We start from the raw sequence: 27260 nt of genomic DNA, 5'->3' as shown, positions 1-27260 counted from the left end.
TGTGATTCCATTGGTCAGATTCATTGCGGCCAAGTTTTCTCCAGTTGGCCAGATCCTGCTCTGGTGTAGACAGGACTCAGTGAGTCCGGGTGGAGGATGTGGGCAAAGGGCCTCGGCCCAGGGGGGTAGGCGGAGGTGTGGAGGGGCTGGGGGCCTTGGCCAGGGCTCCGCCCAGCGGGGGGCGGGCCCGGGGGCGGGGCGAGCGAGGGGGAGGCCCGCGCCCCCCGCGCGCAGGGGCAGGGACCGAGCAGGGGCGGGGCGGCCGGGCGCCCTGCGGCGGCCTCGCCGTGCCTAGGCTGGGGCGGGCGTCCGTGACGCTCAGTCGCGCGGGGCCGGCGGGGAGCGCGAGCGGCGGCGGCGGCGGCGGCAGGATGAACAGCATCAAGAGCGTGCCGGCGCGGGTGCTGAGCCGCAGGCCGGGCCACAGCCTGGAGGCCGAGCGCGAGCAGTTCGACAAGACCCAGGCGAGCGGCGGGGCCTCGGGCGGGCGGGCGGGGGGCGCCCTCTCCCCGGCCCCCTAGCTCGTGCCCCCCGGGGCCTGGCCGGTGCGCGCCTCTGCCGCTCCCGGGCTCGGGCCGCCCCCGGCCACCTTGCGCCGGGGCCTCCGCCCCCCCGAGCCGCCCCGCGCGCAGGTGAACCGGAAGCGCGCGCCGGCGACGGGGCCGAGAGAGGCCGCCGGGGGACTGAGGTGGCGGGGTCCCGGGGGCAGGCAAGTGGCTTGGGAGCGAGGTGGCGGGCGACCCAGGTGGAGGGGGCCGGGGGCCCGGGGGGCGGCCGGCTGCGGGGCGGGGGAGGACGCGGCGGTGGGCCCGGTGGGGTCAGGTGTGCCCGGGCCTAGGTGCGCCTCCCGGCGGGGCCTGCCTGCGTTTCTCTGCCCGGGCCGTGCCGCCCCTCCCCGGCTCCGGCAGACCGGCTCCTGCCACCTTCTGCCAGGCCGTGTGAAAATGCTCCCACCTCGGGGAAGCAGAGCGTTTCCTTGGAGGAAACTCCCAGTTTCCTCTTCGCCTGAGCTGTTTTCCAGGGCCGCACAATATCTTATTATATGCCGGGCGAAAAGTTTCGCGTATGTAGCCAGACTTGTTTGCCCGAGCGCTGGCCCACAGACAAATAGGTTCACACCCCCTGATTAAATACGGGCGCCTGGCAGACGGAAACTTCCTAGGGCTCCCTTCCTGCGCGTCCCACGCGCCTATCCTGGGAAAGGTTATTTTCAAAATTCAGCAATGGCGCGGGTGTGCATTGGTACATGTGTTCCTGCTGAGAACACAGAACGCTGTCGCTGCTGGGCTTCTGGTTCTCTGTTCCTTTTTATTTTACAAATAGTGAGGTGTTCTTATGCCTGGGGGAGGAGAGAGCACGCTTGTTTATTTGCCAGAGTAAGTCAACCAAGACTGAAATAGAACAGTTTTGCTTTACAAATAAAGGCAGCTGAAAGGACCCCTCCTGCCCCTGTCTGAAGCCCTGTGGTGACATTTGTGGCTGGTTGCTGTACCAAGTTCCTTCCCACCTGTCCCTGCCCATGGCAGTGACTTCCGCAGTTGCTTTCAGATCGAGTTATCTACACACCACCGTCTACGACAGCTTTCATTTTGAAATAAGGAAAACTCAAGGGGACCGTCTAACCTTTGTGCTTACGGTTAGCAGTGAAAACGATAATGAAATTTGGGGATACCAAGGCTTTATGAAAGCCAAGGCCTGGAACCAACCCACCTGAAAATTATTAATTTATCCTTGTGATCCTCCTCATCTGGGCTATTTTCAGCCCGGATAGCCCATCATCAAAACAAATGTAGCATTTAATTTAAAGGCATTAATACATAATTAATTGTGGCAGGAGTTTGTGCAAGGGTGGAGAGGAAAATTTATTTGGCAGAGGGAATCTGGGTGTTGTCAGAAGCTTTATTCACTGATTTTTAAGATTTTTTCCCCCTGTGCTTTTGAGGAGGTATAAAAAGGTCTGTCACAGAGATGAAATCCAGTTTGACTAATCTTACTCTTCAAGTTATTATAAATCAAGGGCAACCTTCTTTAATGTGAAAAAAAGAATCTCTGATCTAGATCCATACATTTTAGTGGTCGGTTTTGTAAACAAGCAGGTTTTTTGGTTTGTTTTTTCTAGTTGGGTTTTTCTTAGGGGCTGAGAGGGTTACTTAATAATGAATAACTTTGTAAAAAAAAAAAATGAATAACTTTGTAATGGGTGAATCTCATAGGATTTACCCTTCCCTGACCCTTTTTTTTTTTCTGGATAGATGGAGTTTGGGTTCGGCGTCTGGGTTTGCTGGTCTTCAGAGTGACTTATTGAGGGATGGAGGATAAAGATTTTGTGCATCTTTAATATTTAATTAGCTCGCTTCCAGAAATATCTAGTGAGCTGCCAGCGAGGCCCCATTGGTGGAAAGGAGCCCGAGAGCTGAGGTTGCTACTTACAGGTCTCCTTGTGGACAGAAAATAGCACGTCCAATTCATGGACCCACCTTCCCTTCGGAATACACTGCTTCTGTCTTCGTGTTGACCCCGGTGCCCTGTGTTGCGGGGGAGCACTTTGGCTTGCTTAGAACTTGTCATTGGCATCCGCCAGCCTCGCCTTTCTCCTTGGCTCCTGGATCTGGAGCAGGAAAAATGCTTCCAACATTAGCTTTCTTGGCAGGCCACACCCGTTTTGCAAAGGTCCATTCCCTACCCGAGCCGGGAGTGTTCAGGGAGACCAGTCACGCTTCCTTTGTGTAGCCAGTCCTTGTGACTGTTGCGTGGTGTGTGTATAATCCCAGAGGGAGCGTCTGGAAAGTTGGTCCACTCTTCCCCACAACTTGAGCCTTTTTGGTGATAAAAGCCCTTTTCAAAATGACGATGACACAGTAGTATTGACTTTTCGTTGTTGTAACATTCTGAATACGGAATACCGTAGAATACAGCATATCTGCATTTTGAACCCGAAACTGGCCATGCTGTGCAAAAAGATGGTGCATCATGGGAAGCACTTACAGGCAGGTGGACCTGAGTGCTGGCGTCTGTGCCCCTGGGCAAGTTGCTTAACTCCTGAATCTGTTTCCTCACCTGTAAAAACAGAGATTAATTCCACCTGGTCCCTATGGCCGCTTTGAGGTATAGAGAAACACTGTGTGACAGGCTGGCCCTCAAAGATGGCCACATCCTGGGGCACCTGGGTGGCTCAGTCGGTTAAGCGGCTGCCTTCGGCTCGGGTCATGATCCCAGGGTCCTGGGATCGAGCCCCACATCGGGCTCCCTGCTCAGTGGAGAGCTTGCTTCTTCCTCTCCCACTCCCTGCTGTTCTGCCTACTTGTGCTCTCTCTCTCTCTGTCAAATAAATAAAATCTTTATTAAAAAAAAAAAGGCCACATCCTAATTCCTGGAACCTGGGAAGACTTTATCGTAGTACTTGGTAAGAAAATGCCTATCAGCTGACCTTAAAATGGGCTGATTCTCCTGGGTTTGCCAGGTGGGCCCGTGTATTACCAGGGCCTTTAAATGTGGGCGAGGGACGGAGGGGAGGAGGTCCGAGGGGTGGTCTGCAAGGAGGAACTGGTTGTTGCTGGCTTTGAGGTGGAAAGAGGGGCCCCTCGCCAAGGAAGGTGGGCATCCAGTAGGCGTTGGAGAAGGCAAGGAATGGAGTTGTCTGTGAAGCTTCTAGAAAGAAAGGCACCACCGCCCACACCTCGTTACTAGCTCCGGAAGACCCGTCCTGGACTTCTGACCTCTGGAACTGTAAGACGATCAAAATGTGTGTTGTTTGAAGGCGCTCAGTTTGGGGTGTGTTGGCTGCTAGTATTCACAGGATGCAAAACGCACGGCCCGGTGCTCTGCAGATAGCCAACTGCCACCCCCCCTTCCTTCCCCACCCCCCCAAAAGCTTTACCATTTGAGAACTATTCCAGAACTTCCACTAGAGAGGAGATCCATCTTTGAGGCATATTATGGATGAGGACTCAGCAGATAGGAGTCTTGGAAATGCTAAACGTCAGACTTGCTTTCTCCTTATCTAGGAGTGTTTGTGCTTCTCTGGCTCGGTTTCCTCTGCAAGATCTAGAAATCGAGCCCACAAGCTTCTTTTCAGATCAGGACGGAGAGGGGCCACCCTGTTCAGTGAGCCAAGCCCAGTGGGTGGGCGCGTTAAATGGAGAGGCGAGACTACCCAGGTGTTAGGGGTTTTCCATTGGGGAGGACACCGTGCAGGGGTGAGAAGGGCATAGCAGGTAGAAAACAGTTCCTAAGTCCAGTTTTCCAGGTCAGTGACCCATCCCCTCAGCACCCTTCCGGGGAATCGAAATCTTGTAAAGAGTAACATTTTTTTTTGACATTCAGGACTTGTCAGCGCTGGCTCATGTTAGAGCAATACTGTCCAGTAGAAACGGAATACACGTCTCACGTGTAATTTTAGATTTCCTTGTAGCCACATGGCAAAGTAAACAGGTGGAATTCATCTTAATCGTGTATTTTATTGAACCCAGTGTATCCCAAATGTAACTATTTCAATATGTAATCACTGTAAAAATTATGAAGGGGATCTTTTACATTCTCTTCCTATTCTTCGCTATCTATTGTGTGTTTGACAAAGCGCATCTGTTTGGGCTCACATGCTTCAGGTGCTCAGGAGCCCCACCGGGGGGTGTCTTTCAAATGTCAGTGTGAAGGTGCTGGAGATGAGGAGTGATTCGGCCTGGATAAGCCCCGGGCGTTGGTTGGTTGGTTTTGTTGTTTAAGTCCCCTAGCCAAGAATTCTTTAGAGTCTCCTTGAAGGTAGCCCACAGCACAAACATGTGTTTGGGACCTTGAGTTTGGGTTTGAGAGCCGTTCCTGAGTATGCAGTATTCCTTCCGACTCCCGTATTTGACATGCTGGTCCTTCTGCCCTTACTTCCTGTCCCACCTGCGCCCATCACCCCCTCTGTGGGGTCTCCTCTGACCGGACTTACACACGCCCACCTTTGTGTCTTCATTGTTCCTTATAAACGCTGTGGTGTTCTAACACTCCCAAGTCACCAACTCTTTTCTGGGCGTCATACAAATGTTCACCAAAAAAATTTCCCCTAGCCTCCGAGTTTGGGAAGAGATCGAAACCATGTGGTGGGCAGCCAGAGCTCACCCCCCCGGTCCCCCCATGGCAGTGGGGTGGGCTGTGAGGTCCCCGCGTGCAGGCATGGTGCCCGGCACTGGTACAGACCGGTTGGAGAACAGAGGTGAGCCAAGCCTTCCTGCAAAGGAGAAACCAGGCTCACAGCCGCCCTAGGATGCTGCCCCCGTCCAGAGCTGCCCGTGAGCTGCTTCCTTGCCCAGGTCAGCTGGGGTGGGTCCTGGGTGGTGAGCTGCGCCCTTTCCACCGTGGCCACTGCCGTTTCCCACCAAGGCGCCGGACGCCCTCCATTTGGTGATGCCCAGGCAGCCAGAATCCCCCGGATTCTCCCTCTGCTCTCTGGGTGTCAGGTGACCTGTCGGTCCAGGTTGGGGTGGGGATGGGGCTGCTCGTCCTTCCCTTCCCGTTGTCGGTGTGCATTTGCCCCCGTGACACATTCCTGAGGACCGTTCATTGCATGGCTGGTCTGGTGCTCTGGGCTGTGCCGCCGGAAGGTAAAGACCACTCTTGTCTTCTCCAGGAGTTTCCGTGTGCATGAAGGAGATGCGAGAGGGGCAAGGGGGACAGGGGTGCTCTGGCAGCACAGGTCAGAGCCAGACTCCTCTGCAGATCGTGCGCACGTCACCGAGGGGCTGTGAGGATTTGCGGGGCCGCCTGGTACAGAGGAAACACAGGGTGCTAGTGGTTCGTTGTGTACGGAAAAGCAGGTTAGACTGAAAGAAATCGAAATTGTGTCCCTGTTGGATTCTGTCCCTGTGTCCCTAGTTTGGCTGTTTGGAAGAGAAGCAGATCTGCAGCACGGGTCGGGGGGATGCAGGAAAGTGGGGGACAACCCCTTCCTGCCCTGGAAGCACTCCCCCTTCTTGGAGACTGCAGGCCCCTGCTTCCAGGGATGCCCCTGCTTCCAGGGATGCCCCCACCCAGGTTGGGGGAAGCCAGCAGGTTACACCCCCCTCCCCTCCCCCCAGCGTCCCAGCCAGCCCCAGGCTGGGCCCATTTGTGAATGAAACCCAACTGGGCGCTCGTTTGCTCCTCCCCACAGCTCGCAGTGGAAACTCTGTGGAGTCCAGGCCTGTTTGGCTGAGGCTCAGGGAAACCCAGTCTGCTAACCTGAGACACTGGGCCTGAAGAGTAGGGCTGCCTTTGCCAGCCGGGCTGCGCTGTTGGCCACGCCCTTCCCCTTCACTTGATTTCCAGGTGGACTCAGGTATCACCTCGTTTGTGAAGCCATCCACCCCTTACCCCCTGCCCAAGCCTTGCTCCACTTCCCTAGTTCTCATGACATTGACACTGTGTCCCTGGGTCTCTGTACGTGGCAGTCGGTCCAGCAGAAGTGGGCAGCTGTAAGCCTGCACACGGGAGAAAGGCTTGCATTGCTTCCCCCTCTGAGCCCCGGAGTCCTACTCACTGAACCCCAAGATCCTCAGGCGGGGTCTTGTTGGCTCCTCTTATGTCCTAGCCCCTTGGAGCACAAGGCTCGGGGGACACACTCACTGCGTGGATGCCTTGGGGCCAGCGGGTCTCCCTTCTTGGACACGGCCCCCCGACGAGGCCTAGGAGACCCCCCGCGCCCCCCGCCAGCCCCCGCCAGCACCCACTGCAGGGAAGACTGAGCCAGTGGAGAGAAGTTCAGTCCAGGCAGGATTTTTTTTTTCCCCTCTTGTTGAAATAAACACAGTTCTCGAACTGCAATAGTCCGCCTGCCTGGGGGGGTGACTCAGCCCCCTGGCTTGTGGGACAGACAGGTCTGTGGAGTGATATCACCAGGGCCCGAGGAACAAAACCACCCGGGCTGGCTCCCTGTCCGTTCAGAAGCAGCTTGTGGAGGCGGGACTCTGAGCTGCGTCATCTTCCTCTTCAAGTGTCCCCTACAGAGCCCTGGGGAGAAGTGGCCTTGGGTCAGGCTGCTCCGTGTTAGCTGCATCCCGGTGAGAGGGAGGATCCTTCCCTGGCGCTCTCCTGCCTGGCTGCTGGAGGGGTGTAGGTGTGGACATGACCCTCCAGTTTGCATAAATAGCATGATGGCGGGGCCCAGACTGAGTTGGGACTGGGGCATATGCATGGGGAGGGATCGGGGTAGGACCAGCACTACTCCACCAACTTCCCATCTGCCGAATCACCAAGCTGCAGGGCACCTCCCTGCTTTGCATGTGACCGCATCCCAGCGCCTCCTAAGCTACAGAAATCCTGTGTTTGCTTTCAGCAGTGCTTGTGAGATGGCAAATGCTTTTGAATGAGGTGTCTCTGTCCTTCACACATCACTTTGGAAACACTAAAGCAGAATTACCCACCTCTCTGCCCAGTCCCTGTGCTTCGGCTCTTTGAAGGACATTTTTGTCCCCGTTGAGTGCCTCTATTAAGTGTGATAACAGGACAAGAAGGCTTAAGTCTGATTCATTTCAGGATTGACTTTCAGAATAGAAAATGTTTTATAGCTGCTTTTACTACGTAACTAGTGGCTAAATTATTAGCTGGAAAAAAAGACACTCACTGCCTTGAATTTAACTAGAACATATATGTGAAAGAGCTTTTGTTCATTCAAGTGTTCACTCTGACTTATCCAATAAAGATTTATTGACTGCCAGGCACGGGTTTGGGGATTGGAGATTCAGCAGGGAGCAGAAGACTCACAGGGTCCCTTGTACCGTGGACATCTGTTTGGGGGTCAGAGGTAGAAGCTGAGAATAAGTGGTAAACAAGATGGTTTCAGATCATAAACATCCTGGGAGATGTAAACAGAGGATGCTCTCCTCCAAGGAGGGTGGCTGGGGAAGACCCTCCGGGAAGGAGCATTTCAGTTCAGAGCTTGGTCATGGGAGATGCGCCAGGGCCTGGAGGTGGGACCTGACTTGCCCTATGAGGAAGAAAAGGGAGGAATGTGTGGCTGGAACCAAGCGAGGTGTTTTGGACACGCTGCGTGCATGTTTGCATTCAAGAGGACCCAGGGGTTTTTCATTCCTGCTTCCCACGTGAGGAAACCCTTGCCTGGAAAGGGGAAGTTTCTGAAGCGAAGGCTCCCCAGTGATCGGGGATGAGGTGACTAGTGTCTGCAGGCTGAGGAGCTGTAGCATCACTGATGGGACAGGTGAGAAGACCTGTCTTTGTCCCCAGGTGCAGGGGCTCCTGGCAGAGGGGACTTTTTGAATATCTGGTCTCCCAGAGGACAGCTGGGGCTGTATCCTCTCCAGCCACTTAGCTCCTTGCCAAGGGCTGTGGGTTTCCAGAACAGTGAACGGGAATTGGTGAGCATTGGGCCAAGGAGCAGTGGCTCCATGAGATGCCCACACTCTTGCTCTATCCTTATGCCCGTGCCTCCCCCACTGCCCTCCCTGTGTGGCTCTTCCCAAACTTCCCAGGGCCCCCCTTGCCCTCTGTGAAGGCCCACAGCCAGTGGGACAGGGACTGCATTGCCATGGGCAGCTACTGACTGCAGCTTCTAGGCTCAGTCATCCGGCTTCGCTGACTAGGTCTGCACCCCGAGGCTCTGCTTCTGGAGTCTACACCAGGCACCCAGACTCTCGGGTACCACCTGCTGTGGCTCCAGCCTGGGCCTGGCTGCCTCACGGGTCTCCTCTTTCCTGCATCAGCACCTGCTGGGAAGCCTCCTGGTGTGCGTCCCTGCTAGTCCCTCATCTGGGGACGGGTGCTGTTGGTGGCTCTGTCCGGCCTGGTCCTTGGATGGTCCCCTCGGGCTTCGCTTGTCCTGACTGCAGGACAGAAGCTGCCCTGGGAGGGAGCCAGGGTAAGCGAGATGAAGGTCCGAGCCCAGAGTCGGATGCCCTTGGTCGCGGGAATGGGGAGCCGCGGGCCGCCCCGATGCTGTTATTACCCGAGGTCTGAACAGATCCCTGATCCACAATGTGCTTCCCGACTTGGAGTCGGGCCGGGTCCTCCCTGAGCGGTAGCAGCCCCGGGGGCGCTGGGTTCCCGTGGCGGGGCAGAGAAGGAGGTCTGTTGATGCACTGCTGCCTTGGCCCAGCCTCCCTCCTCCGGGACCCAGTGGCGGCTGAGAGGACGGTGTCCAGAGCCGCGCAGCCTGGGGCCCGTCCTGCAGCTTCCCTGTCCTTGTCGGCGGAGGAGGATTGAGTCAATATGCAAAGCACTTAGACCAGTGCCTGGCAGGGAGCAGGCACTTGGTCAGCATTTCATCATTATGACCTTGGGCAAGTGATTACCTTCTGTGAGCCTCGATTTCCTCATCTGCCTCCTCCTAGGGAGACCAGAGATTCAATGAGCTAATGCTAGTCAAGTGCTCAGCACGCTGCTTGGCCCATGGCTGAACTTGATAAAAATCCTTTTACGATCAGGTTATGGAGCCTAGTTTGCCATTGTTGGGGCGTGAAACTTCCCGGTGCCGCCGAGTCCGATGGCGTCGCTGGAGCCTGCCGGAGCCTTCCCATCCCTTGGGCCCTGGCCAGCCCCAGTGCTGTACCCACCTCTGCCCTCCAGAGGGTCGGGCCGCTCCCCACCCAGGCCCCGGGGGGAACAAAGTGCAGACTCTCGGAGGCCGGCGAGGTGGCTGCCCAGGGCCTGGGGTGTGGCTTTTCCCAACACACAAGGGGCAGCAGTGGCCTGAAAGCCCATGAGACTGTTGACTGTCTCACACTCGCCGGTCTAGGAAACCCGTCTCTGCAGACTGTCCAGCTCCCACCAAAGTCCCCCTGGGCATTTCTGGGGTCTCCCAGCTGCCCTGGCACTCCCCATTATTCTTGTCCTGCCGTCCTGCAGTGGGGGGAGCCGCCCCCTGGCCCCCCTTCCCAACCCCTGGAAGGTCCAGTGGGAGCTGCCTCTCCTCTTCCCTGGGAGTCCGATAAGCAGACGAGTCCCAGACTGGTCGCCACCTGTCCTTCCTCCCACCCAGGACCTTCTCTCAGCTCTGGGTTTTCCACCCACACACTGAGGCCCCTCCTCAATCCATTCCACTCAGAGCTGCTTCTCTCCATGGCGACTGACCTGCCAGCCGTGAGGGATTCAATGGGCCGTTGTCAGAGCTGCTGGGGTAGTTCTGGCCTGGGGGGCTGTCCCAGGGCCGAAAGAAGCCTTTTTTCAGTCCAGCAGGCTGGAAATCACCCTCGTGATGGTGCTGGGCCCCCCTCTGCCTGCCCCTTATCCTTCAGCCCCCTCCCCGCCGAGCCACCTGTCGACCTATTCTGAGGGCACCGTGCTATGTGGACGGAATCCGTGTTGCTCATCATCGGAGCTGCCTCGAGGCTAAACTCTAGATGCCGAGCTCTGCATAGTCACCCAGCGTAGGTTCATTCCAGCACCACGGAGCAGAACCCCGACGCTCTCCCCACCCCTGCAGCTCACTCAGGACGGGCTAGGGCGTCCCCGGGGCCTGACATCCCCTCCTGGGACGAGGCTTGGCTGCTGTGCCTGGTAGGAAAAGCAAGGCCCTGTGAAGTGTGCACAGACTCCCTCTGTGTGAGCACTGTGCCTCCTTATGAGGCTTCCCGACCCGCACATCTGCTGTCCTGCACACAACGGGGCCGTGTTCCCGCCCCGGGAGGGACCCTGTTCCTGCAGCCAGCACAGGGAGCAGGCAGCTGGGGGTGGGGGGTTGGGGGGGTGGGGAGCCTGATGCACAGACCCTGCCGTGGACCCAAGTCACCACCTCTCACTGGCCATCGCCGAGTCCACGGAGAAGTGTTCATCAGGGGGGACTGCACTAGGGTGGCAGCAGGAAGGGGACCGGGAAGCAGAGACCCAGAAGGGGTGGTGGGGAAGGGTCCGGTGTCCAGCAGTGAGCAGGTGCTCCGTCTACCTTTGGACCAGTGATGAAGTAGAGGCCATGCTTAGTGACCTGCAGGGAAGGTGGGGGTGGGGGGACAGCCTCCCCCAGGCGCCCACCTTCAGCTCAACCCTGGTTGCTTGCACCGCTCCCTGCTCAGAGGAAAAGGTGCCTTCCCCACCACTCCCCTCCCTTGCTGGGCCCTAGCCCCCCATTCCTTTAGGGCGTGTCTCTGTTCTGTGCAGCGGCAGATCCCCCTCCCGGAGGCCGAGCAGTTAGTACCGAAGCCCCTCGCTGGGGTCCGCTGCGGGACTCGCCGCAGGACTCTGCCTGCCGGTCGCATCTCTGCAGCCGCAGCCGCCTCCTGGGCCTGTTCTGCACGTGTAGCTTGGGCCCTGCTCTTGCCCAGAATCTTCCGGATCAGGCTGGGCCAAGTGGCAGTCAGAAGAGCCGGCTCAGGTGTCAGGGCAGCTGGGGGATGGAGTTACACAGCCCCAGAGACAGGACACACCTGGCGTGTGAGCGGGCAGCTCAGAGGGGGAGGCATGGCCCCCTCTGCCTGCCCCCTCCTAGCTCTGTGCCTGCAGAGGGGGGAGGTGCCTGGGGCGCTGACGGCAGCAGAGTCTGCTGGACCGGACTTGGCCCTTAGGAGCTGCACGGACAGGATACCTAACCTCTCTGTACCTCGGTTTTCTCATCCGGAAAGCGGGCTCGTGGCCACTTTCTAGGGCTGTGGCTGGGGGCGTGTTGCCTGTGCCTGGCACGGGGTAACCACCCAGGAAATGGCAGTTGGCGATCGTCACTGTCCCCACCACTGTTGTGGACGGAGCTCTGCCCAGGCGGGGCGTGGTTATTACATGGGGCGGGGACAAGTAGGGTCTGGGCTCGGCCGCTCTCCCCGCGGCTGCTCAGTGATGCTTCTTGAACAGAGGCGGGCGCTGAGGCCTCAGGGAGGCTGTGCTGGCAGAGGGTCGGCAAACAGTTGGCTGAGGGAGCCTCCCGGGTCTGGCTCGCTGAGGCTTTGGGAATAAGAGAAGCCAGAGCCTGTCTGGGTTTCTCTCTGGACTGTGGGATGTGACGCCAGGAGAGTGGCCCCCGCAGGGCCCGCTGTGGGGTCTGCTGCAGCCCCCAGCACTCCTATATCCCCACGGTGAGGCCGCTGTGGGCTGTGGGGGGGGCGTTCTGAAGCTGCATGTCTGCCCAGAGAGGACTGCCTTCACTCCCGTGGGGTTGCTTTTTTTTTAATTGACAGTGGAAGTCTCCCAGCCTTGCCAAGTAACCCCAAAGTCCATTCATAGTAGACCGTTCGTGAGTGAAATCGCCTCCTCGCCAGGCTGGGCAGTTACCGTGAATAGATGCCGGAGGCGGAGGGCACAATGGCCTTCACGCTAAGAGGAAAGCAAGCACCAGGGCTGCCCCTTGGGGCTCCCTCTGCCCTGTCCCCTTCCTATTCTTGCCCGAGTCAGGCCACTGTACAAGTGTGTCCTGTTGACCAGGCACTGATCTGCAGGCTCAGGTTCTGGGCTGCAGGGTAGGAGTGCATGGTACCCCCAGCCCTTGCTCCACCCATTACAGGCCCTAGCACAGCCTGGGGTGGGGGGCAAGCTGGCGTGGGCCCCAGTGAAGGACCCGTGGGAGACGGGAGTATCGACTGGGCTGGGGTCGTGTCTGCATTGGCCGGGACCTGCCCGTCCCTCCCACCAGCGGCATGGACAGCTCCCCTCCATCCACACACGCTGATGTCCCAGCTCCGCACCAGGCAGGTGCACCGAGGCTTGTCTGCTTGCCCACAGGTGGAGAAATAAAACTCATCCTCATGTTAGCCCAGGGCCAGCTCGTTCCTGGGTGAGTAGGGCCAGAGGTGGCAGTAAGGGCTGGGGACCTTTGGTGAGGGGGCAGCCCCATCCAGGAAGGCGGGGACTGCAGAGCATTGAGCTGAGGGGAAGAGACCAGATCCTGGCAGGCGGAGGTGGGTGAGGACCTCTGCCACCAATGAGTTGGCTGCTTGCTCAGGGCCCAGGTGGCAGCAGTGAGTATGGTAGGTGGACCCCCCCCCCCGGCTTCCCGCCACCCCCAGTCGGGCCACCATCACCCTCTGCTTCAGGGAGGGTGGGCATTGAGTCCTCACCCAGGAGGGAGGTGGCCTGCTTGGCAGACAGGCCTGGGTATGTCCTGGTTCTCCATGGGGTGACACATGTCTTCATGGAGTGTCATGAGGGCTCAGGAGAGACGGGATGGAGGCTACACTGGGGCCAGGGTGGGGGACTCACCTCCCGGGATGAGCTAAACACATGCAGGTGTCCCACCAGAGGTGGCCTCTTGCAGCCACCAGCCAGCTTCTGTCCTTCCTTCCCAGCCCCCTGAAGGCTCCCAGTGGCTTTTTGGCATCAGCTATTGGCTCAGTTTGGGCTGCACATATCAAGTGAAAGAAAAGTCTTCAGGGGCACCTGGGTGACTCAGTTGGTTAAGCGTCTGCCTTTGGCTCAGGTCATGATCCCAGGGTCCTGGGATTGAGTCCCATGTCGGGCTCCCTGCTTGGCGGGGAGCCTGCTTCTCCCTGTCCCTCTGCACCTTCCCCCTGCTCATGCTCTCTCTCAAATAAATAAATTAAAAAAAAATCTTCATTGCTCTGGTTCGCTAAGGTTGCGAAAATAGCTGTTTCCTCTGTATCTTTACACCTGCCTTTGACTGGCAGGAAGAATCTGTCCTGTGTGCCTTCTGGGGAAGTCTGCCTGGTGGGTCTCTGAACTCTGCCTCCTCTTTTCCCTCCCAGGCCATCAGCATCAGCAAAGCCATCAACACCCAGGAGGCCCCCGTGAAGGAGAAGCATGCCCGGCGTATCCTTCCTTGCCTCCAGGTGGCCCTTGTCCCTCTGGGTGGGGGCGGGGAGCGGGGGAGAGAGTGTGAGGAGGACGTGGGTCTGCCTTGCATGGTCTCTGACCATGGACTTGGTGGGAAGTGAATTGGAGGGCAGGGGGCGCTGCAGGTGGCCGGCCACCAGAGCTTTGTCAAGTCTGCCCTTATGGAGACAGAGGCCTAAGGAGGCGTCCTTGCTCTGCTCCTTTCAGATTCTAGATCCCATCTGGGGAACACCATTTATCATCTCAGGCTGTTGGGCCTGGTTAAATTCCTGAGGCTTGACCTTGCTCATTTTCTTGACCTTGGCAGAAAACCATAGCTTTTGGCGAACTCTGGCAGACATGGAGGGAGAGGGATGTTGGGAGAAGGTGCTGGGTGGCCTTGGGTGAGGGGCCAGCCTTCCCGCTGCATCCCTGAGCTGCACTCGCCGAGCCCCCCAGCCTTCCCCCTGCATCCCTGAGCTGTACTCACCGAGCCCCCCAGCCTTCCCCTTGCATCTCTGAGCTGCACTCGCTGAGCCCCCCCAGCCTTCCCCACACTTGAGTCTCTGCCTCCTGCACTTGACCTTGACCCTGGTAGGCATCATTCTGGGCACTCACCATGAGAAGGGCGCCTTCACCTTCTGGTCCTACGCCATTGGTCTGCCACTTCCCAGTAGCTCCATCCTCAGCTGGAAGTTCTGCCACGTCCTGCACAAGGTGCTCCGAGACGGACACCCAAATGTGAGTAGCCGCTGTCCGCTGGTACTGGGCGGGGCAGGCCTCCTGGGCCCTCCGTCCGCTGCTGCCTGAGCAGGCCGGCACCCCAGGGAGGCAGAGCAGGGTCCCTTCAAAATGAGAGATGGTCCCCACTTCTGCCTGTCCCTCCCCGCCCTTGGCAGGCCAGCTAGCATGGGGGCGGGAGGGGGCGGGGGGGCGTGCCTGTGTTGGGGCCCTGCCCGGGCAGGGCTGGCTTCATCCTCCTCCTCGTCTACCTCGTGCTGCAGGTGCTGCATGACTGCCAACGCCATCGGAGCAACATTCGGGAGATCGGGGATCTGTGGGTAGGTGCGGGGAGCGAGCACGGGCCAAGCACCTTGCCCAGGCGCCGTCCAGAAAGTCCCGCCTCGGTCCTGCTTGGGGTTCCGTCCCCCCGCACGCGGGGCCGAGCGAATGGGTGCCCCCGCAGGTGGGCTTTTCCCTCCTTTCCCTTGGAGCAGAAGTTACGGTGCTCCCGGGGGGCAGAGGGGGCAGATGAGCACCAAGAGGGAAATGTCGGCCTTGCTTTTAAGGCCTCGGGGAGCTTCACGTAAGTAGTGGGCCCTCCAGCTCCAGACCCCCACCAGCCCTGCAGTCCCCAGGGGTTGGGAACCGTGGCAACGCCCGAGTCTGGGTGTGTGACTGGCGGTTACAGCCCGTGTGAGGTGCAGACTCCGTGCCCCCCCGCCAAAGACTGGCTGCTTTAGAATCTCAGGATTGGAAACTGGGTTCAAAGAACTCCCCAGAAGATTCTTCTCCACAGTGAAGTTTGAAAGTCCCAAGAGCTTGCATGCTAAGATCCACTGCAAGACCCTCAGGGAACTGGGGCGTTGGGGGGAGGCCCTCAGGCCGCATTTGTCCTCTGGGAGTACTGCTGGGGCCTTGTGGGCTGGGCGGACTGGGCGGACTGACCAGAGGGAGGCCCGGGCGGGGCACGAAGGGCCGTGTCCCACCATGTCCCTCGAGGTAAAGAAAACGGTGCCCGTGCTGCCGTTTGCACACGGCCCAGCTGGTGTGACCGCAGGGGCCACGGTGTGGGGAGGTGACCGGGAGGCAGCTGGGAGGATGTGTACATGCCCCCGGCAGAATGTGCCTCCCTGGCTGCCAGCAGCATTTTAATGAATTGTCCCAGCTCAGAGCTGGCCTGCTGCCCTGGACAGAGAGCCCTCTTCTCAACAAGAGTTTCTTTGGCAAGAAGGACTAGGAGTAAGATTTTTAAAAATTAAACAAAGAGCTGGAGACCAAGAGGAGGGTTGGCGGAGGTCCTTCGGCAGGCCGAGCGGTATTCGTGCATGCACGTCCGTCCGTCCGTCCGTCCGTGTGGCAGGGGAAGGAAGGACACTCAGCTGGCCACCTGCACCTTCCCGCCTCCACGTGCTCTCTTGCCCCAGAGCGTGGCCAGGCCCTGTAGGGTTTTGGGTGCATTCCGGGGGCGGCAGGCCCTCACCCTGGGCTCCCTCCGCAGGGACATTTGCATGACCGCTACGGGCAGCTGGTGAACGTTTACACCAAACTCTTGCTGACCAAAATCTCCTTCCACCTCAAGGTAGCTTCCTCGGTAGTTGTGGGGCTGGAGGGAGGGGCCCTGGGCTTTCATCTCTGAGATGTCCTGGGAAGCAGGGCAGTGGGGTCCCCCATGTCCCAATCTTGACCTGAGGGGAAACATGGGGTGCCCAGGGCACTTTGAGAGCCTGCGCACCTTGGGGCATTCCCCGCCAATGCTGGAGGTGGTCTCCGCCTTGCCCTTGGCTCTGGGCAGTCTCCTGCCCTGGCTGGACATCCCCTCTTCCCTTCCTGGTCTCCCTGGTCACCCGCAGCCCCCCTCAGCCAGTACCCAGGGCAGATGGGGACTTCTTCAGCTTTGTCTCCTGTCCTCGGAAGCCAGAACCAGCTCTGGGCTGGGGCCAGCATGGGCCTCAGCTGAGTTGGGGTGTCCTCATTGTAGCACCCCCAGTTTCCCGCGGGCCTGGAGGTGACAGACGAGGTGCTAGAGAAGACCGCTGGGACCGACGTCAACAACATGTGAGTCCCACGCATGTGGGTGCTCATTGGTGGGTGGCTGGGGCTAGGGGTCCAGTTCCTGAGGGAGCTGAGGCTGAATCAAAGGCCTGGGGTTTATTTGGAATCGGGCATCTTGGGCTGAAGGATGGCTGCCCTCTGCAGAGGTGTGTGGATGAGCTCCTCCCTCTTCCCACCTGGGGGGGGGTCTCATGGGGCAAGTCCCCCGCCCCTCCGCTCAGCCCCCCATCTTCCCCTTCATAGTTTCCAGCTCACTGTGGAGATGTTTGACTACATGGACTGTGAGCTGAGGCTTTCTGAATCAGGTAAGCCAACCGAGGAGGGGGCCCGGCCTGCCCGAGTCCAGTGTGATCCCTTAGGGCCCACAGCCAGATGACCAGTTAGCCCCACCAGTTAACTGCACCCCGGGGTGTCCACACCCCCTCCCGCCAGGAGTGGGTAATGGGGCCCCCAGGAGTCCCCAGGACATGGGGAGAGGTGGTCACTGCCCCTGCAGCTGTCAGGCCCCGGGGGTATGTCCACGGCCCAGTGTCGCCTCAGGTTCCTGAGCCGGGCACCCCTGGGGCATCTGCAGAGCCCACCCAGGAGAGAGCTGGTTTGGGTCATCTTGCCTGTTTCCTGCCGTTAAAAGGCCTGTGAGTCATGTCGGACTTCCCGGCCCAGGGACCTGGCCACTGCTGGACAGGAAATCTCGGGGGGCTACAGAGGTGATTGTTCTGGGCGGCCGCTTCAGGACGGCTTGTTGGGTGACTCAAGGCTCTTTGTAGGAGAATGAGTAGCAAACGCCTTTTTAAGGGAAAATCGGAACTTAGAGCGGGGTCTGGACTCAGAGCTGCACCCAGGGGAGCCCAGGTCCCGCTGGGGAGCGTGGCTGCCAGCCGGTGAGCGGCAGAGGTGGGCCGTGCCTCTCACGGCCGTCCCCACGACGGAAGGTAGAGAAAACCCCGAGGCAGGCACCTGCCCCTGGGGACACGGACGTCTTGATGAAGCAGCAAGAAGGGGCGCCCTAATGTCCACAGGCCGGCGTCTCCCTGGGGAGAGGGTGCCAAGGTGTTCCCCGCCATGCTGTTTTAACCGGAAACCGTCCCCAGTGCCCCTCAGTGGAGAAAGGGATGGCTTTGCCTTGTATAAAACCCGAAATAGCATTTTATGTGTGTTTCAGTTTTTACGGGAACACGTACTTGATGTGACACGTTAAGGTTTAGAAAGGTGAAGGACTGTCCTTCGCTGGTTCTTCCTCCTCAGCCCCGCCCCATCCCTGCTGCCCTAGGCCAGGTGAGCATAGGACCCCAGGGCTTGGGGCCCGGCGTCCTGGAACAGTGTCCTGGCCTCTGTGTCGTGTGTGGTCTGCCCTCTGCCCTGACGAAGAGGCTAATCGCAGTGGGGGCAGCCTCGTGTTTGTCCCTTTCCCTCCCGCTCAGCCGATGTGATGAAAGGCTTGACTGTCCGGGACAGGGGAGGTTGACCCCGGGTGCAAGTGAGGTTTTGGGGTCACTTGGGGTTTGCAGAACGGAGTCCTGAGCTGGCTGCCATGTGGCTGACCCCTCTCTCCACGGCCGTACGATGAGGCACTTGGCCGCACAGCCTTGAGCCTCCCCCTTTCCCTGAGCTTTAGGGTGAGCTTGAGGCCCATGGGTACAGGACCGTCTGAGCCCCCCCCCGTCCCCCGATCCCCTGGGCTCGGGCGCGCTGTGTGGACGCTGTCGGGGAAATGCTGGCCATGCCGAGCTGTGTTCTATTTGCCCGACCCTGCTGTGGCCCTAGTTTGGGGCGGGGGGTGCTCTGGGGCTCCGTCTGGGGCAGCCACAGCACCAGGGCTCCTATCCTAGCATTGGAGAGCGTGTTGGGGTCCAAGGACCCGGGGTGGTTTTCACGATGCCCCGAGGTGACGGTGTGGGGCCCGCACTCCGCCACCATTCCCACCATGTGTGTCCCCGAGGCTGCGCGGCTCCCCACGCGCACGCTCCTCCCTGCACCTTTGTTGGCAGTTTTCCGGCAGCTCAACACAGCCATTGCTGTGTCCCAGATGTCCTCGGGCCAGTGCCGCCTGGCGCCCCTCATCCAGGTCATCCAGGACTGCAGCCACCTCTACCACTATTCCGTGAAGCTCATGTTCAAGCTGCACGCCTGTAAGCCCCCCGGGTCCCCCGCCAGAGCCCCCTGCCCCCCAGGGTTCAGCCAGAACCACAGAGGGCTGTGTTCGGGGGGCTTCTGTCACTAGATGTCTGCCGCACCACAAGTGAAAACCGAGACGTGTTAGAAATACTTAACTAATTTTTTCTTTTAAAGATTTTATTTGACAGACACAGCGAGAGAGGGAACACAAGCAGGGGGAGTGGGAGAGGGAGAAGCAGGCTTCCCTCGGAGCGGGGAGCCCGATGCGGGGCTCGATCCCAGGACCCTGGGATCATGACCTGAGCTGAAGGCGGACGCCTAACGACAGCCACCCAGGCGCCCCAATACTTACTATTAAATGTAGCAGTAACACATTCATTACCCATGGACATAACAGCGTAGTTGTGACGGAAAACTGCTGTTTTCCAGCACGAAGATTTAGCGAGGAGAGGGGCGTAGGTTTCCGTGTTGGTGCTTCCCCCAAAAGCCCGGCCTCGGAGGGGGCAGTGGGTGTCTGCGTTCAGCCGCCGGGGCGCCTTACATGCCCTTCGGGCTGGCGCAGCAGGTCCTACAGAGCCCGTGTCCCCCTCCTCCCCTTCGTGTTCACAAGGGGATTGGCCCTGGTGGGCCCTCTGTGGAGGTCTTGGTCCCCACATCCCACTCTGGGAACCCCTGGCCGAGGGGGTTGGGAGCTGTTGGAATGCTCTCCACCCGGGCTCGAGTCCAGAAGCGACTTCGCAGCGCACCTGCGGGCAAACCCAGGTTAGGTTTGCCATGGTCAAGTCACGCGCCCATTCCGTCTCAAAATTGAGAGCTGAACCCCCACTGGGGCCTCCCCTCACTCCCCTCATTCTCCTCTTTGACGGTTTCTAGAAGGTGGCAGAACAGGGTGGGCACGGGAGCAGGGGTCAGAGAGGACGTCCCATCAAACGTCCTTCCCTCAGGTCTTCCAGCTGACACCCTGCAAGGCCACAGGGACCGGTTCCACGAGCAGTTTCACAGGTACGGCCCGGTCAGGGAGGAGGCTCTGGGGCCTCGTGAGCCGGGGCTGCCTGGCTGGGCCTGGCTCCCCCGTGACCTCCCGTCCTCTGCTCCCGCAGCCTCAGAAACTTCTTCCGCAGAGCCTCGGACATGCTCTACTTCAAGCGGCTCATCCAGATCCCCCGGCTGCCCGAGGTACCCATCGTCCCCCTGGGCTGCAGCCTTGTTCCCTCTCTGGGCGCTCGGAGGACCCCGGGTACCTGGCGGGGGGGCCCCACTGGGCTCGGGGGATGACTGAGGGGGGCTTCCTCCAGGAGCAGCTCCCGCACATTGCTCACCGCCCCCCCCCCCACCCCGACCCCAGGGACCTCCCAACTTCTTGCGGGCCTCGGCACTGGCTGAACACATCAAGCCGGTGGTGGTGATCCCCGAGGAGGCCCCTGAGGATGAGGAGCCGGAGAATCTCATCGAGATCAGCACGGGGCCCCCGGCTGGGGAGCCAGCGGTGAGGTCCCCCTCTTCCCATCAGGTGTAGGGCGACTGGGCGTCCCTCTGCCCCTGGCCTGGAGGCCCCGGGGGTGGGGGTGGCAGTGGGTCACTGTGTCTGTGTGGCAGGTGGTGGCTGACCTCTTCGAGCAGACGTTTGGACCCCCCAATGGCTCCTTGAAGGATGATAGGTGAGGGCCCGGGCGCTGCCCGCCGTGGGGGCCAAGCTGTGGTCAGCAGGGAACTTGAAGGCCGTCTGTCCCCAGGGACGTGCAGATCGAGACCCTGAAGAGAGAGGTGGAGACGCTCCGCGCGGAGCTGGAGAAGATCAGGCTGGAGGTGAGGGCGCGGGCCCGGCTGTGTGGCGCACCCCCTTCCCCCCGGGCGGGCAGCGCCCCACGACGCCGTCCCTCTGCTGCGCAGGCCCAGCGCTACGTGTCGCAGCTGAAGGGCCAGGTGAATGCGCTGGAGGCAGAGCTGGAGGAGCAGCGCAAGCAGAAGCAGAAGGCGCTGGTGGACAACGAGCAGCTCCGGCACGAGCTGGCCCAGCTGCAGGCCGCCCAGCGGGAAGGCGAGCGCAACCAGGGCCTGCGCGAGGAGGCTGAGAGTGCGGGAGCGGCGCCGGGCGGGGGCGGAGGCGGGGGGGGGGCGGGGGCGGCGCCGGGGACCACCGCGTCTCCTGTCCCCTGCAGAGAAGGCCAGCGCCGTCGAGGCGCGCTACCACAAGCTCAAGGAGAAGCACAGCGAGCTCATCGGCACACACGCCGAGCTGCTCCGGAAGGTAGGGGGGCGCGGGCCGGGCTGGTCACGGGCAGCGCTGCGTGCGGCCCCCGCGGTGCTGGAGCGGGCGTCTGTCTGTCCCCTGCCCGCGCAGAACGCGGACACGGCCAAGCAGCTGACGGTGACGCAGCAGAGCCAGGAGGAGGTGGCGCGGGTGAAGGAGCAGCTGGTCTTCCAGATGGAGCAAGTGAAACGGGAGGCGGAGGTGAAGGTGCGTCCCGTGCACGCCCAGGCCCCGCCCCCTGCGCCCTCCCCGGCCCCCATCCCCCGTCCCCCGTGACACGCTGCCCTGTCGCAGCTGGAGGAGCAGAGTGACCTGCTGGAGAAGCTCAGGAAGGAGCTGGAGGCCAAGGCCGGAGAGCTGGCGCGCGCGCAGGAGGCGCTGACCCGCACCGAGCAGGTACGGCGGCTGTTGGCGGGGCCGCCTCGCGGGAGCCAGCGGGACGGGGTTAGGGCCCTCCTTCCCCCCGTGGCTTGGCTCCGAGGGGCCCTTGGCAGTGGGGGGGGGGTGCAGCTCCGACCCACGCCCGGGGGGACGCAGGACGTTCTCCACGCACGGGGGGAGCGAGGAGGAGAACGGGGCCCTCGGGCGTTGTCCGCGCATGTGGGTGGGGACCGGGGTGGGGGGAGCCCCGCTCACGGGCCGGGGCTTCGCAGAGCGGGTCGGAGCTGAGCTCGAGGCTGGACACGCTGAGTGCGGAGAAGGCGGCGCTGAGCAGCGCGGTGCAGCGGCGGGACGCGGACCTGCTGGCGGCCCAGGGCCTCGTGCGCGAGAAGGAGGCGGCGCTGAGCTGCGAGCGGCAGCGCAGCTCCCAGGAGAGGGCCGAGCTGCGGGGGCAGCTAGCCGGCAAGGTGACGCCGGGCCGGGACCCCTCAGGGGGCACTGCGGGCGCGGGCCGGTGTCCACACGGTTGTGCGTCCGGCCCATACTCCCGCTCCGAAAGGAAACTCTGCACCCCCTGAGCCGTTAGTCCCCACCCGCCTGCAACAGCCGCGGCCCCCGGGCTGCTCCCCCCGCTCTGTCTCTAGAATGACCCATTCCAGACACGCACACGGACACACGCGTCCGTGCGTCGGGGCGCAGTAATATCCCACCACGGGGACAGACCGCAGCCAGTCCGTCCGTCCGTCCATGCGTATTGGGCTTGTTTTTACTTTCTGGCTGTTGGTGATGCCGCCAGGAACGGTGTGCGGGTTTCCCTTTCCCGGCATCCCTGCATCCCTGACCGGGCGTGCTGCTCTCTGCGGTTTTTTATTTTTGCCCCCCCCACCCCCCCGCAGCGGGTGTGAGGCGGGTGGTTTTGCCTTGCATTTCCCTAAGGGTTAACGATATTGAATATCTTGTGTGCTTGTTGCCTTTTGTGTATCTTGGGAGAAAGGTTTGTTCCGATCCTTTGCCTACTCTTTAACTGGGGTGTCTGTCGCTGAGCCGCCCGCCCCGCTCCCCGGAGGAGCGGCCCCAGCCCTGGGGCGGAGCGGCGGCCCCCCTCAGTCCTCTGTCCGCGGTGCGGGTCCCAGGGGGCGCCCACCCTGGGGCAGGGCCTCTAAGCTGCCTCTCCCCTCTCGCACCAGGAGTCTCAGGAACAGGAGCTCCGGCGGAGGCTCCTGGACCAGCAGTTCGAGGTGCTGCGGGGCACGGCCGCCGAGGCCGAGCGCATCCTGCAGGACGCCGTGGCCAAGCTCGACGACCCCCTGCACCTGCGCTGCACCAGCTCCCCAGGTGGGGGCCGCAGCGCGGGCACTCGGGTTGTCTGGGCCTTTCCTTTCCTCCTCGCCTGGTAGGGTGCTCAGCCCACCCTGAGAGACCCCGCGGCAGGGCGATGGGGTCCCAGGCAGGCTCCGCCCCTCACCACTTCTCCCCTGCTTGCAGACTACCTGGTGAGCAGGGCCCAGGCCGCCCTGGACGCCGTGAGCGCCCTGGAGAAGGGCCATGCCCAGTACCTGGTCTCCAGGTCAGGTAAGTGTGGCGGCAGGCTGGCCATGGCTGCCCCCTGCCACTGGGGAGGCCGTGCCCCCCACCACACCCACCAGGAGCCCAGTCCTGCCCACTCTGTGGGCCTGGGGTCACTCAGACGTGGCTGCCGTCCAGCCGCTTGATCCTTGGCCGTTGCGAGCCTGCCTCTTGTCATCCATAAACGGGGGCTCTGGTGCTCACTGGGCTTTGGGTCAGAAGACTCGAGCAGCCCGCTGTAGGCCCCGGTCCTTGCTCTGCGGCAGTGGTTTTAAGGTTCTGTTGCTCCTTCCTACAGACGCCTCCGCGCTGGTGGCAGCCCTGACCCAGTTCTCCTACCTGGCTGCAGACACCATTGTCAACGGCGGTGCCACCTCCCATCTGGCCCCTACCGACCCCGCGGACCGTAAGTGGGCCCCAGGTTTGACTCACCCACGGCGCCCACAGTGGACCCCCCGGAAGGTCGGGGCCTGCACACGGGTCCTGGCGCCAGACTCACGGTGGGGCCGCTTCCAGGGCTCCCCAGTGCCAGCCCCCTGACGGACCTCTCCCCCCAGGCCTGGTCGACAGCTGCAGGGAGTGTGGGGCTCGCGCTCTGGAGCTCATGGGGCAGCTGCAAGAACAGCAGACTCTGCCCCAGGCCCAGCCCAGCCTGGTGCGGACCCCCCTGCAGGGCATCCTGCAGCTGGGCCAGGTGAGGGACGCAGCCATGGCACGGAGCGTGGGCTGGGGTCTGGAGGGGTGATGACACCGGGCTGAGGCTCGGGTCCTCAATTTCCCTGCACCTCCCTTTAGCTTGGGCTGAATGGGGGCTCGTGTGCAGAGCCAGCAGCTGGAGGACACAGGGCGGGGACGGCGCCCCCCCCCCCCCAAGTGCTGCTGCCCCAGCCTCTCCCAGACTCCCGGGGGGAGTCCGCCCATCTCCCCCATGCCCTCTGCCCCAGGAGCTGAAGCCCAAGAGCCTGGATGTGCATCAGGAGGAGCTTGGGGCCATGGTGGACAAGGAGATGGCGGCCACATCTGCAGCCATCGAAGATGCTGTGCGGAGGATCGAGGTGACGCGTGGGGTGCAGGGGCTCTTTTAGGTCCTGCAGGAGCCCTGGGGGCTGAGCTGGGCTGAATGCAGGCTCCGCCCACCTCTGCACCCCTCGCTCCTGCACAGGGGGTAGGCGGCCTCTGCAGCTCACAGCTGGGAGGGTGGGGAGGTGGCCCTGGTTTTTCTGCCTTGGCCGCACCCTGCCCCCCCCCCCCCAGCCTCTTCCCCTCTCCTCCCTGGCTCAGTGGCTGTTTTTTTTTGGGGGGGGGGGCTGGTCCAGCTCTGCACCCCCCTTCCTCCCACACTGCTCTCCTCCCAGCCTGCTCACAGCTTTGTCACTGGTGTAGGACATGATGAACAAGGCCCGCCATGCCAGCTCTGGGGTGAAGCTGGAGGTGAATGAAAGGTGAGCCCCGCTCATGGCCCCCCTAGTGCCCCAGAGTCCAGGGTGTGCTGTCCTGCCTGCTTAGCTCTCCAGCAGGGCCTGGAAACAAGTAGGCACCCCCTCCCGGCACCCCCCACTGAGCACCCCAGGCCCAGTAGTAGTCGTTCACCAGAGGGCAGATTCCCTGGGGCCACATTGAAGATTCTTCTCTCTCCCCCACCATCTGCTCCCCTCAGGATCCTCAATTCCTGCACAGATCTGATGAAGGTGAGTGGCTGGGACCCTAGGCTGGACCATGCACCTGGGAAGGACAGCCCAAGAGTGACCTGTGTTCTGGTCTTGGCAGGCCATCCGGCTCTTGGTGACAACATCCACCAGCCTACAGAAGGAAATCGTGGAGAGCGGCAGGGTGAGTGGGGCCACCCACTGGTCTGACCGGGCGTCCCAGGCTGGGCCACACCGCCGGGCCAGCGAGGGCCGGGCTCCTGAGAGGCGTGTGACCTCCCAGCCCTCTTCATCCCAGACCACAACCCCCTTGGCTTTGGTGGATCTCAGGGCCTCTCTGGGCAAGAGCTACCTGCCCTGTGCAGTGATGAGCCCCCCCCCCCAGAATGCGCAGAACGTGCCCAGGATTCACACCTGCATCCCCCCAGCCCCTGGATGTCCCCTCGTGGCGGAGGTGAAGGCAGAGGGACCCCACCTGTGACATCACTGACTGGTCCCCCCGCCCTGCCTTCCTGTTGCCACTAGGGGGCAGCCACGCAGCAGGAGTTTTATGCCAAGAACTCTAGGTGGACTGAAGGCCTCATCTCCGCCTCCAAGGCCGTGGGCTGGGGAGCCACGCAGCTGGTGTATGTCGCCCCAGGTGGGGGGCAGCAGGGCGTGTGGTGCTCGGGGCCTGGGGAGGGAGCGTGGGGTGGCCCGGGGTCCACGGGGTCGGAGACCCAGGCCCTGCCCGGCTCTGTGCGCAGGGAGTCGGCGGACAGGGTGGTGCTGCACACGGGCAAGTACGAGGAGCTCATCGTCTGCTCCCACGAGATCGCAGCCAGCACGGCCCAGCTCGTGGCGGCCTCCAAGGTGAGGCTCGGTGCGTGGCGGCCTCTCGCCGCAGCCTCCGCTCTGGGCCGTGGCCGATGGGCCCCGTGCGGCGGGAGCTGAGCCTGACCCGCCCCGCGCTGCCCCAGGTGAAGGCGGACAAGCGCAGCCCCCACCTGAGCCGGCTCCAGGAGTGCTCCCGCAGCGTCAACGAGATGGCCGCCAACGTGGTGGCCTCCACCCAGTCCGGCCAGGAGCAGATCGAAGAACGAGGTGAGTGTGGGCCCTGCTAGCCCCTGGGGTGGGGGCAGGCACACGGACGCTCACCGCCCCCCTGCTCTGGCCACAGACACCATGGACTTCTCGGGCCTGTCCCTCATCAAGCTGAAGAAGGAGGAGATGGAGACCCAGGTGAGCACCAGCTCCTCTTCGAGGGCCGAGCTCTGGGCGGGTGGGCGGCCCAGGTCACGGGGCCATCCTGAGTGGCATGCGGGGCTGCAGGTCCGCGTCCTGGAGCTGGAGAAGACGCTGGAGGCCGAGCGCGTGCGGCTGGGGATGCTGCGGAGGCAACACTACATGCTGGCTGGGGCCATGGGGACGCCCGGTGTGGAGGATCTTGGCCGACCACGCGCTGCCGCCCGCAGCGGGGCCTCCAAGAAGCCACCTCTGGCCCAGAAGCCCAGTGTGGCCCCCCGGCAGGACCACCAGGTGCCAGGCGTCAGTGCTGGGGCCAGAGGGGTCCTGTCCCTGCACCCCAGTGGGCAGGGCATAGGGCCTTGGGAAAGTCGGGAACCTCTGACTGGCAGCAACAGGGGGAGGACGGTGGGGAGGCTGGCTCCAGGGAAGGATGCAGGGAGCCAAGTAGGGTGTCTGGGGGCCTGGCCACGTCCCCTGAGCCCCTCCCCTTTGCCTCCTGCAGCTTGACAAAAAGGATGGCGTCTACTCAGCTCAACTCGTCAACTACTAGGCTCCTGGAGCGTCTGCTGGGGAGGCTAGTGAGCAGGCCTGGGCCTTGTGTGGCTGCCCCGACTTGGCTCAGGAGCCTCCAAGGGGTGCAGCCCCCAGCCCCACGGCCAGGGTCGGTGTCCCCGAGGCCCCCAGCTCTGGCTGAACCCAAAGGATCAGGGATCGGGGCGGTTCTCCTGGACATGAGTCTATCTGCAACGGGCACTGGTGAGAGCAGCCAGAACGTAGCAGGCCTGACCCACAGGCCTTCAGGAAATATATGGAACTTTTGTAATCTGAGTTAGAGCTTTCCTTCATGAGTTTGGATTCACCCTGGGAAGCAGGGCCCCTGGAGAGGGTGTTTGGGCAGGACCTCCCTGCCTTTTGAACTCAAGGTCTGAAAAACCAGTCCTTGCTGGCTGCCAGGGTCATAGGCAAGATGTCACCTAGTTGTAGCCTTCTTGGGGCACGGATTCCATGGAGACGGGCCCGGGCTGGTCTCAGGCAAAGCAGACCGCTCTAGAGCGGGCCGGGGTACTGCCCAGGCTCCTTGGGCCTCCCTCTGAGGCCTCGGTGAGGGGAGCACAGAGGATGTGCCCTGAGTCTGGGGGCAGCGGCCAGAGCCCCCAGCTGGTGGGCACAGGTGCTGGCCTGCTGTCCTTCCCAGAGTCTCTCTCTGCTCCCATCTGGGGCGACCCTCCTGTTTCCTGGTTTTCCTGCCCCTGCTCACTGTTTCTGCCCTGGAGGCCCTGTTGCGCATGTTTCCCATCGCCCACCCCCTCTCCACCCCACCCTGCCCTCCGCCAGGCCCAGGGCACCTTGTGCCCCCCCCAGGGAGGGGGCCACCCGGCAGCCCCACTCCCCCCTTGGCCTGCCTGGCCCCATTTGGAGGATTTGCAAGAACCTGTGTTCCTGGAGTCCCCAGCCCGACGCCAGGGAGGCGTGGGGAGGAAAGGACAAGCAGCTTGGGCCCCGTGAACTTCCCCATCCCACAATGGTCCGGTCCCATCCCGGTCTGGAGAGGAGTAAAAGGACCAGCTCTTCTGCTTTGCCCTTAGTATTACCTTGTTGGAAGAGTCAGATTGGCAATAAAATGCACTTGGACTGTT

At 61.5% G+C, this 27260-nt stretch overlaps 1 protein-coding gene across 7 annotated transcripts; it reads left to right on the top strand.

Moving 5' to 3' along the window:
- Window positions 1-239: 239 nt before the first annotated feature.
- On the top strand, window positions 240-27260 carry HIP1R (huntingtin interacting protein 1 related). 7 transcript variants are annotated; one of them, XM_064578271.1, is made up of 32 exons: window positions 241-464; window positions 13596-13659; window positions 14261-14403; window positions 14667-14723; window positions 15884-15964; window positions 16364-16440; window positions 16681-16742; window positions 18426-18566; window positions 19497-19554; window positions 19653-19728; window positions 19898-20038; window positions 20149-20210; window positions 20286-20358; window positions 20443-20626; window positions 20712-20800; window positions 20894-21010; window positions 21098-21199; window positions 21457-21651; window positions 22372-22519; window positions 22670-22756; window positions 23049-23156; window positions 23308-23444; window positions 23695-23805; window positions 24134-24192; window positions 24408-24438; window positions 24518-24580; window positions 24922-25022; window positions 25143-25258; window positions 25356-25479; window positions 25556-25617; window positions 25708-25914; window positions 26126-27260. In XM_064578271.1, the coding sequence occupies exons 1-32, from the start codon at window positions 372-374 to the stop codon at window positions 26128-26130; spliced, it is 3174 nt and encodes a 1057-aa protein (XP_064434341.1). In that variant the 5' UTR covers window positions 241-371; the 3' UTR covers window positions 26131-27260. The 7 variants fall into 7 exon arrangements, 5 of the variants coding, with proteins under 5 accessions (XP_064434344.1, XP_064434341.1, XP_064434342.1 ...); XM_045887764.2 differs by having other exon boundaries at window positions 242-464; window positions 25143-25248; XM_064578272.1 differs by lacking the exon at window positions 15884-15964 and having other exon boundaries at window positions 25143-25248.

This window comes from Mirounga angustirostris, unplaced genomic scaffold (assembly GCF_029215605.1).
Source record: "Mirounga angustirostris isolate CCGP_5_RB_7025 unplaced genomic scaffold, mMirAng1.0.hap1 SCAF_14, whole genome shotgun sequence".
Classification (NCBI taxonomy): Eukaryota; Metazoa; Chordata; class Mammalia; order Carnivora; family Phocidae; genus Mirounga; species Mirounga angustirostris.
The sequence above is the reverse complement of the archived record's forward strand: the minus strand, read 5'-3'. Positions and strand labels throughout refer to the sequence as shown.